This window comes from Nanorana parkeri, unplaced genomic scaffold (assembly GCF_000935625.1).
Source record: "Nanorana parkeri isolate BGI_ZX_2015 unplaced genomic scaffold, ASM93562v1 scaffold339, whole genome shotgun sequence".
Classification (NCBI taxonomy): Eukaryota; Metazoa; Chordata; class Amphibia; order Anura; family Dicroglossidae; genus Nanorana; species Nanorana parkeri.
The window spans coordinates 641,886-652,194 of NW_017306607.1; the positions used below are offsets into that span (position 1 = coordinate 641,886).

General features: G+C 45.8%; 1 protein-coding gene across 1 annotated transcript in view; it reads left to right on the top strand.

The window, feature by feature from the left end:
- DYNC1H1 (dynein cytoplasmic 1 heavy chain 1) overlaps window positions 1-10,309 on the top strand; it is a 77,830-nt gene that overhangs the window by 59,188 nt on the left and 8,333 nt on the right. Inside the window, exons 58-72 of the mRNA XM_018558435.1 lie at window positions 14-160; window positions 246-396; window positions 1,363-1,616; window positions 1,958-2,092; window positions 3,147-3,241; window positions 4,548-4,722; window positions 4,840-4,915; window positions 5,683-5,843; window positions 5,953-6,064; window positions 6,156-6,216; window positions 7,084-7,207; window positions 7,294-7,407; window positions 7,504-7,674; window positions 8,249-8,466; window positions 10,202-10,304. Of these exons, the coding sequence (XP_018413937.1) occupies window positions 14-160; window positions 246-396; window positions 1,363-1,616; window positions 1,958-2,092; window positions 3,147-3,241; window positions 4,548-4,722; window positions 4,840-4,915; window positions 5,683-5,843; window positions 5,953-6,064; window positions 6,156-6,216; window positions 7,084-7,207; window positions 7,294-7,407; window positions 7,504-7,674; window positions 8,249-8,466; window positions 10,202-10,304 (2,097 nt within the window). The remainder of the gene's footprint in view (window positions 1-13; window positions 161-245; window positions 397-1,362; window positions 1,617-1,957; window positions 2,093-3,146; window positions 3,242-4,547; window positions 4,723-4,839; window positions 4,916-5,682; window positions 5,844-5,952; window positions 6,065-6,155; window positions 6,217-7,083; window positions 7,208-7,293; window positions 7,408-7,503; window positions 7,675-8,248; window positions 8,467-10,201; window positions 10,305-10,309) is intronic.

Sequence of the window (10,309 nt, forward strand, 5' to 3'; positions counted from 1 at the left end):
TCTTCCCTTTCAGGATGTGGAAAGCTACGATCCTATCCTTAACCCTGTCCTGAACCGCGAGGTTCGGAGAACTGGTGGCCGAGTATTGATCACATTGGGAGATCAGGACATTGACTTGTCCCCATCCTTTGTAATATTCCTCTCTACAAGGGATCCCACGGTATGTAGCAAGGCACACATGGGTTCTATAAAAACTGTCTGCAATAGCAAAATACGCGATGCTTATTTATTTTATTATTTCAAAGGTGGAATTCCCGCCAGATCTCTGCTCACGTGTAACATTTGTGAACTTCACCGTGACTCGCAGCAGTCTGCAGAGCCAGTGTCTGAATGAGGTCTTGAAGGCAGAAAGACCAGATGTAGATGAGAAGAGATCTGACCTCCTTAAGCTTCAAGGTGAGCCCGTGCTTGTGTTTCTCCAGGTACAAATCATGAGATACACCATTGCCTTCTTCGGACAGAAGGTATTGACCCGCTTATAATAACAAAAAGGTACCGACTGCAATTTCTACTATTTGAAACATTGCAATGTAAGTGCTCTAATTTGGATTGGCCTCTGCGACTACTTTAAATGAAGCAAGATGTGCACTGGAAATTCATTACTGCAGATGTACAAAGTAGTATGTGACCATAGGTGCTCTGGATTGAGTTGCCGAATCCCAACTGTTGAAATCAGGCTTACTGTAGGAGTGTTGGCTGGTAAGCACGAGGGAGAGGAACTTTAGAAGAGTGAGATCTTGTATGGTGTTAAGGTCATTGTATTCACTATGGGGCCTATTTATAGTAAAGAGCGGGTAAAGCCGTCGGCTGGACAGCGCAGTGTTTATTCCACACGATCTGTCTGTTTGGAGTCGCTCATAAAAACATCAAAAGCTGAATTTGTATGTTGCAGAGCCTTTATGTTTATTGTTTAAAAAATCTTTAATAAAATATCTGATTAAAAAAAAAAAAAGCTGAATTTGTGGAGCCTGCAGCGTCCCAAGGTGATCTCTCTGCGTTACACAGCCTCTGCTTGGAGGAGAGGCCGGTCCCATAAGTTTGACAAGACGCATGACCCCGCTTCCCTTCCCATAGCTTACTTTTTTTTTATTCATTGGAATGAATGGAGCTTTGCTTTCCCCTTTTAAGCCCTTGTAATGCCACACTGCTGCTTTATAAATGGAATCCCAACAGCCCAAAAAAGCAGACTGGAGGTGAGGCATTGCCATTCCCCTATAGCACAAAGGAGGATTAACATCTGACCGTTATAATTATTCTTTCACATGTTTTTCAACTGTTTGTGGGAGGTTCTCTTTTTTTAAATAACTGTACTTATGATTGTACAGAAAGGGGACAGGAAATGACGGTATTCTTACCTTCCAGGTGAGTTCCAGCTCCGCTTGAGACAGCTAGAGAAATCTCTTCTACAGGCCCTCAATGAGGTCAAAGGTCGCATACTGGATGACGACACCATCATCACCACTCTGGAGAACCTGAAGAAGGAGGCCGCAGAGGTCACCCGCAAAGTAGAAGAGACTGACATCGTCATGCAGGAGGTGGAGAACGTGTCCCAGCAGTACCTGCCCCTGTCCACTGCCTGCAGCAGCATCTACTTCACAATGGAGTCCCTCAAACAGGTGAGAAACGCCTCCAGTCTCCATGTGTGACACACGTGGGGTGTAGGTATAGCATTCCTTTAGTGTTCCTTTAGTAATGATTGAAACATTTACTTGAAAGTAATTTTCAAGTAAACATCATCACTGCAGGACGGTGTAGTGGGAGCGAGCGAGGCTGATGATGGTTTACTTTATGTTCTTCCAGAGGTAACAAAAAATTTTATGCAAATAACGCATTGCATTTGGCACTTGCATGTGTATATAAACGCAGAATGATTTTTAGTTGTGCTTTACGGTGATCCATTAAATCCTCTCATTATGATGTAAATGTGTAATTGTATTTTTTTTTCTTCTTGATATAGATCCACTTCCTGTACCAGTACTCCCTGCAGTTCTTCCTGGACATCTACCACACTGTGCTGTATGAGAATGCCAACCTCAAGGGCATCACAGATCACACTCAGCGTCTTTCTGTGATCACTAAAGACCTCTTCCAGGTACAATAAGCTCTCTTTTATCATGTCAGTCAATAATGGTATAAAGTCCAGTTTATCATTCCCGAGTCTATGAGCGGCCTGATTCCTGGAGTATGCAACCTAATTGGTGGAACTTTCACATACTGCAACGATGACTAACAGATGCCAGATAGTGACATTGGTCTCATTGCCTTGTGTTGCTATGTCACCAGAACAAGGGCAGGGGACGTGCATCTCCTGTCTGCCGCTAACTGGGATCCCACAGTGGCCGTCTCAGTGCATGATAGATCCTCTTGCTATAACGGGGCTGTGGAGGGTGAAATGGGGTCCTCAATTCAAATCCCGGTCTTGTGTTGGCTTCCCCAAGGTACTCTGGTTTCCTCCTACAATCCAAAAACATGCTGGCAGGTTAATTGGCTCCCGTCTAAAATTGGGCCCTGTGTGTGTCCTTAGATTGTAAGCTCCCTGAGGTCAGGGAATGATGTGAATGATATGTAAAGCGCTGTGTAGATTATCAGTGTTATTTAAATACATCATAAAAAGAGTACATGAAGTAGGTCTGCTGGCAGTTGCACCTTTCTCTCTCCTGGTCTTTTGAAAGCTCTCTCTCTATACCTAATAGAGGAATTATATAAACCAGCAGCTAAATGCATATTAGAAATATATATGTTTTGCAGGTTTTATTGCCAAATTATTTGTAGTTTTAATCTGCCTTTACTCTGACTCCTCCTTTTGGATCCGCTCATTGGACTGAGATGGGGTAACGCTGATTCATTGACCAGTAAGCTGGCTGGAGGGTGAAAAGATGATATAAGAAGCTTCCCTGTTGACTTGGAAGATAAATGTCACCTGCATGACTGTGCAATGTGACAGGTGTATGTAAATCGCAATACTGACTGTGTGCCAAGGATTATGACCTGCAACAGCATGCTCTGGGTTATTAAACCCTTCCTTCATTTTTTATTTTATTCTTTGTTTTGTCAGTGGCCATGTCCTGGAGCATGTGATCATGTGACCACGACCTCAATTTATGTTGTGGCTAATTGGATGTAATCCTACTTTTTTTTTTTTCCAGGTGGCCTTCAACAGGGTGGCCCGAGGGATGTTGCATCAGGACCACATTACATTTGCTATGCTGCTGGCCAGGATTAAGCTGAAGGGAATCATTGGGTAATGTCACCGGATTATTTTTCTGCAGGGCTAGGGTAACGTGGTGCACCAAGAGTTAGAGCTGAACTCCAGGAAAGGCAAAATATAATAAGCATATGAAACTTTAGCTCCATATCTTCATACGACTTCAGGTTACTCAAGCTTAGTGTAAAGACCTTGAGGGGAATTAATCAAAACCGGAGCAGACGGAATCTGTAGCAGTTGCAACTAGTGACCAATCGGCTTCACTCTTCAGTTGAGGTAAGCCTTAAAAAGCAAAGATAGCAGCTGATTGGTTGCCATAGGCAGCTGCGCTAGATTATCGTCTGCTCCGGTTTTGATCTATTCCCCTCCTTGTATTGTATGTTGCTGCAACATTTTACATTTTTGCACTGAGGATTTCTGATTACAACAGATCCTTTTAAGTGGTGCTTCAGGGTCCTATAGGTGCAAACTTCAGCATAGAGGTCAAACATTACAGCTTCTTAATTCTGATGATCGTAGCGTCTCCCAGACTAGGTGTGTGGTGCGTTTTGCTTTGTTGTGCCAAAAGATATAAAACCGGGTTAAAAAGCTACTTATGAACCTTTTTGCATGTCACTGGTAATTCTGATAAGCTGGCATTGTGATTTGATACACCTCCATCATACCATATGAAGAATGTGGCATAAACATTCAGGTCCGGCAGTCCCCGGTCTCTCTGTCCCACACATTAGACTAAAAATGAGCATTGGAGCCCCCCCTCCCTCCCCTACCCCCTCCAAGCTGCCAATGCCTGAAGCATGTAAAGTTACCAGCTTGGCTCTTCCACAGAGCCTAATGATTGGGATAAGAAATTTTTTAAGTAATTATATCGTGGTAGTTGGAAGGGATTAATTTTTTAGATTTTCATGGAGTTCTGCTTTAAACTTACAGGACTATTAACAAAAGGGTGAAGAGTTTTTGTAGAAGGCCGGGGAAGTGAACAATCTAGGCTACAATAGCTGATTTGGAAAAATCCTCCAATTCAGCTCACTTTCCAGCTCAGCTATGTTGTCCTAGGTCAGGGGTAGCAAACCTCCGGCCCTCCAGCTGTGAAACTACAAATCCCATGATGCATCTCTCTTCGGGAGTCATGTCTGTGGCTGTGAGAATCTTGCAATGCCTCCTGGGATTTGCAGTTCCACCACAGCTGGAGAGCCGGAGGTTTGCTACCCCTGTCCTAGAGTGTTCACTTCTCCTCCCTTCTCCAAACTCTTCACCCTTTTGTGAATAATCCTCTCAGCTTTGTAGATGGCAGCACTGCTACAGTTGTAGTGACTTTGTTTCCTTCCTCGTGTTAATTCAGGGAGCCAACGTACGACCACGAGTTCCAGCACTTCCTAAGAGGAAAAGAGATCAGTCTTGGGTCTTCCTCTGTCCCCAAAATCGGTGGCCTGTCCGAGGAGCAGGTGGAGGCCATGTTTAGACTCGCCAATATGCCGGCCTTCAAGGATCTTGTAGACAAAGTTGAATCTGACGAAGTGAGTTACCTGTGGAATCCTGCGCACAGACAGGAATATCTAGGAGTCCAATTCCCGCTGCAAGGCGACCCCCCCCATCCTATTAAAGACTTGGACTAATGTTTGTTTCCTTTACAGCAATTCTGCATCTGGCTTGAGAGCAGCTCTCCGGAGCAGACCGTCCCATACCTGTGGAGTGAAGAAAAGCCTGCTAGTAAGTGTCTGTTATTTACAGGGACACGGACACGCACCTTTATCTGTTGCCCAATTCGACAGCAATTGCCAAAATTAGAGTCGTCTCTGCCCAGCCTTAAAACAGAACTCAAGTTTTCTGGGGGATGTACTTTTGCCACAATGGCACTTACCGCCTATTGTGCCTTCCTCCATCAATGACTGATCCAATGCCACTATATCTGCTGCCCCTTGTTTAGTGTACCATAGTGCTGATGTACAGTACATGGGCACAAGAGTTGCCGAAGTGGACCAGGAAGTAGAAAAAAAAGAAATTGTAAGATCATCTTGCATTCATTAGCTAAAGAAACATATTTTCTTCTATCAGCATGCAGAGCTGTATGCCGATGTGACTTTTAGTCAAAGGGAGGGGTAAAAGTCCACTTTAAGTGCTTTGAATGTCCCAATTGGGACGTTTCCTTATACTTCTGTTCTGTCTCTACGCCCGTCACCTGGACAATGAGGGGAAATTTGCCTTTTGGGTCCGAATGCAAGGAGCCTGACTAGTGTAAACCGTCACCTGATGAATGGGACCACTGAAGGTTCTGAAATGGTTTTCTGCGAGAGAAATAAAGTTATTGAGCATGTCTTTAATGATCATTGGATCTGCCTAACAAGGTCACAGACGGCAATAAAAGGTTTTGGCTGAAGTTGGGATTTAATTATTTGCTATGGCTGTGAGATTGTGGCAATGGCAGAACATGATAGGGATGTCAGTTTAAACTAAGCGTTGTCCCTTTTTGTTTTCAGCACCTATCGGCCATGCCGTCCACCGCTTACTCCTCATCCAAGCCTTCCGCCCTGACCGCCTGCTGGCCATGGCTCATATCTTCGTCTCAACCATCCTGGGAGAAACCTTTATGTCTGTCATAGACCAGCCATTGGATCTGGCATATATTGTGGATACAGAGGTGATGAGCCATTGAAAAAAATCCATGCAGTGGTATTAATGTAAAGTCGTGGAATGAATAGCTAGTTATGTCATGTGGATTAGTCAATTTTGAATTGTGATTTCTGCAGGTGAAACCCAGCACACCTGTTCTGATGTGCTCCGTTCCTGGATTCGACGCCAGCGGGCGCGGCGAAGACCTGGCAGCGGAACAGAATACCCAGATTACATCTATAGCCATTGGTATGCCCCGTTGTCTCTCTGCACATAGAACGGTGCTTTGTTGATGGCTTTTTTTACTTTGCTAACTGTGCTTGTATCTTCTGTGCTTCAGGATCTGCGGAAGGATTCAATCAAGCAGAGAAGGCCATCAATACAGCTGTGAAGTCTGGACGGTAAGTTCTCAAAGGTTTTCAAATTCTCGGGGTTACATTACATTCTAATTCCATAATCCGTGACCAGGCTCAGTCCTTGTGATTGGTTGCTCGGACAGCTGTACAGAGTATGGCATGTGCTTGCCATACCCTGAAGTTCTGGGTGTTTCTCTTTGCTCCCAAAGGTGGAACAGAGGAACTAAGGTAAAGTAGGTATATAAGAAACTGGCAGGGGAAGTGGAAGCAGTTAAAGGCTAACTTTGGTAATAAAATGTTTTAAAGAAAAAGTAACCATGACATCATTGTGCTGCACATAGCCTGTCCCCTCCCACTGCAAAACGAGAGCAGCAGTAACCGGACTTTATTATAGGAAGGGGCGGAGACGAGACCAGTCACCCGGCACAAGGAGAGAGCAGCAGTGAGCGGTCTTTTACAGGAGGGGGGGAGACTAGACCAGTCACCCGGCACACGGAGAGAGAGCAGCAATGACTGGTCTTTATTATAGGAATCTCCTGCACAGCGGCAAAGTGCTGGAGTCATTTCATGCTGGATTACTGTGCAGGTTTGCAAGAAATACACAAAGTTTCCCATAAGAATTCCCATGCCTCTTGTGTTTTAGCCTAGATTTCAGCTTTAAGTGAATGTTAACCCTGCATGGCCAGGGGCCAGTGTCACTTGAATTTGTCTAGCAGTGCAATTAGCAACCATTGAATGCAGTAATGGATACATTTTTGTGATTAGTGTGTTTTGGATCGGCGATCTGACCTGTTCACACCATTGCTCTATGGTAACATTTAATGGACCTCAGCGTACTGGGCTGGTGTGAATGGGCCGGATCAGCTGGATAATGTTCTACATGAGTGGTGACTGGTACATTTCTGCCTGCAGGTGGGTAATGCTGAAGAATGTACATCTGGCACCTGGCTGGCTGATGCAGTTGGAGAAGAAGCTCCACTCGCTACAACCACATTCATCCTTCCGACTTTTCCTGACGATGGAGATCAATCCCAAGGTACAGCTTGAAAAATATTAAATTAAAATTTTTTAAAAAAATGCTTTTAGCTGCCGTGTGTTCTGAGCCCTTAATTTCTGCCAAAGGTACCCGTGAACCTGCTGCGTGCCGGACGAATCTTTGTGTTTGAGCCACCTCCCGGTGTGAAGGCCAACATGATGAGAACCTTCAGCAGTATTCCAGTTGCCAGGATCTGTAAGGTAAAGACTGTGACATCACCGAGGGTCAGCCCATCCACCCAATACAATAGACATGAGTGACGTTTACTACATTTGTTTTCCACTATTCTGTTCTAGGCTCCAAATGAGCGCGCCCGTCTGTACTTCCTGCTAGCCTGGTTCCATGCCATCATCCAGGAACGTCTGCGCTACGCTCCCCTGGGTTGGTCTAAGAAATATGAATTTGGTGAATCTGATTTGAGGTCTGCCTGTGACACGGTGGACACTTGGCTGGATGACACTGCTAAAGTAAGTCGCTCAGATGGCGCTCGCATTGGTGGAAGTAGGACTTGCCGCATGTTCTAATCCTTGATAAGCGCCCTTAGATTATTATTATTATACAGGATTTATATAGCGCCAGCAGCGCTTTACAATATAAGGAAGACATTACAATCACAATACAAGACAAGATGGGAAGGAGGGCTTACAATCTGCCCCTGAGGGCTTACAATCTAAAAGGGAGGGGCCAGTGGTACATGAGGAGGGAGCTGCGTGGGGATGAATTGTTTGAGAACGTGATGGTTGAGCGGTTAGGTTGAGGTGGGATAGGCTTCCCGGAAGAGATGAGTCTTTAGGAACCGCCTAAAGGCAGTCAAGGTGGGCAACAGACGGACAGGTTGGGGTAAAGAATTCCAGCGGATGGGAGAGACTCTAGAGAAGTCCTGGAGGCGAGCATGGGAGGAGTTGACAAGGGAGCTGGAAAGCAGGAGGTCTTGGGATGAGTGGAGCTGTTAGAGAACCAGGAGCGGAGATGTTAGAGAACTAACAGTGTCCCTGGAATGTTCCGCTTCAATCTTACCTCCATGTGGATCCTTCTTTTCAGGGCCGCCAGAACATTTCCCCTGACAAGATCCCGTGGTCTGCCCTGAAGACCCTGATGGCGCAGTCCATTTATGGAGGCCGAATCGACAACGAATTCGATCAGCGGCTGCTCAACACCTTCTTGGACAGGCTCTTCACCACCTCCAGTTTCGATGGGGACTTTAAACTCGCTCGTAAAATCGATGGACACAAAGACATCCAGATGCCGGATGGTATCAGGTAATCTTGTGCAATTTCTCAGGGGTGCTTCTAAGGCCGTCGTGTATAAAGAGGACCTGTCTGTTTTGGCTTCTTCTTCAGAACTTCTTTTTACATGTTTTTAATTCAGACAATGTTCAGCAGTTTCCAGAGAAGGAAATCTTAAAACCTTACTCCTGTAAAAATATGAACGCCCTTCCATCCCTCTCTAACCCCTCCTGCAAGGTTTTTTGTTTTCCTTCCCTGGTAAAGCAAATTATACTCGTCCAGGTCCCTCGCCATCGCCACATCCGAGTGCAGGGGGGGGGCGGGGGCTGGGGCGCTAACCTAGCACTGCAGATGGGCTGACATCACTCTGTTGTGCTGTTGGATGGCCAATAGAAATGGGTCCATGTCACGCAGGCAGTGACATGGACACCCAAAGATGGACCCCCCCCTGAATGTAAACAAGAAAAGACAATGACTCGGTACTGGAGCATCACATGGCCATGGCCATGGCCATGGGTAACTAAAAAGGCCGTTTAGATTTTCTCTCCAGTTAGAGAGTCAAAGGGTGTTAATTTTATACAGGAAAAGGGCTTCATTGAACTAACCAGGGGAGCTATAGACCATTCCAGATGAATCGGATTCTTTTGGCTCCATGTGATCTAAATATTCAGCTCGGCTGCCATCCTATTATTAATTATTATGTGTAGCTTAAAATTCCAGACTGTCAGATTATCTTAAAAGTTTTATTCAGCTATGACCCAAATTTACCTGAAAAAAAATAAAAATAAACTCCTCCACCTCTAGATCGTGTCCTAACGTCATTTTGCCTTTTAGTTTGTTAACCCCTTCGTGACTGACGACGTACAGTGTACGTCGCCAGCATCGGGGCTGTTTAAACAGACTCCCGGTGACTTTTGCCGCCGGGAGTCTGTTTAAACTTGTAGAGCCGACTGTCGGCTTTACAACAGAAGCGATCCTGGCGACTTACCTATCGCCAGATCGCTTCTGCGTCCCGAAGAAGGGGGACGCCCCCCGCCGGACACCCCCGCCGTGCTTCCCGGGCTCCGTTGCCCCTCCTACGGGCCCGGGACCGGCGATCTTTGTGTCCGCGGGGAGCTGGGGAGGAGAGTGGAAAAACGCTGAGACTGTCACAGGTCGGCTCTATTGATTGTGAAGTCAGCAAATACATACTGCCGATCGCTGACTTCCCGATCATCTCCCTGCAGAGAACTGTGACTGACAGTCACCGCTCCCCGTAGGGGTTTGCCCCCTCTCCGATCCTCCAGCGCTGACTGAAGGAATGGATGGGGGACGGGGTGGGCACAGCGGGCTCTGCTTCTAGATAGGCAGAGCCAGCGGGGTGGATCTCGACAATATTGTCTTTTCCTTGCATACAGTGTATCTAAGGAGTCAAGGCAGCAACATTGTTTTGCTGGAAAAGAATCAATGCAAACATGTGGGGAAGAGCAGATCTTAGTCCAGCAGAGGAGAACTTGTTCAGGCCTGACATCAGTTGCTTGGGATTTCAGTGCAGCAGAGGTAGTGTTGTTGACCAACTGGAAGTGAGGCGCTCACTGGATTTTTGGCAGAATTAACATGTTTTTTTGCTTTTTTTTTTTTTTTGTACTGGCAGTTTTTCAAAAGGATGAAACATCCGAGACTGTATGTGCTGCAGAGACGTACTGAATGTTTTTTCTGCCCCGGCATAGCCGTTAATATTCCTAATGTCCTTTGTTATTCAATTTGTGTTTTTTTTTTTTTCTTTTAGACGTGACGAGTTTGTGCAGTGGGTGGAAATGCTGCCTGACACGCAGACTCCATCCTGGCTGGGATTACCGAACAACGCGGAGAGAGTCCTCCTCACCTCTCAGGTTAA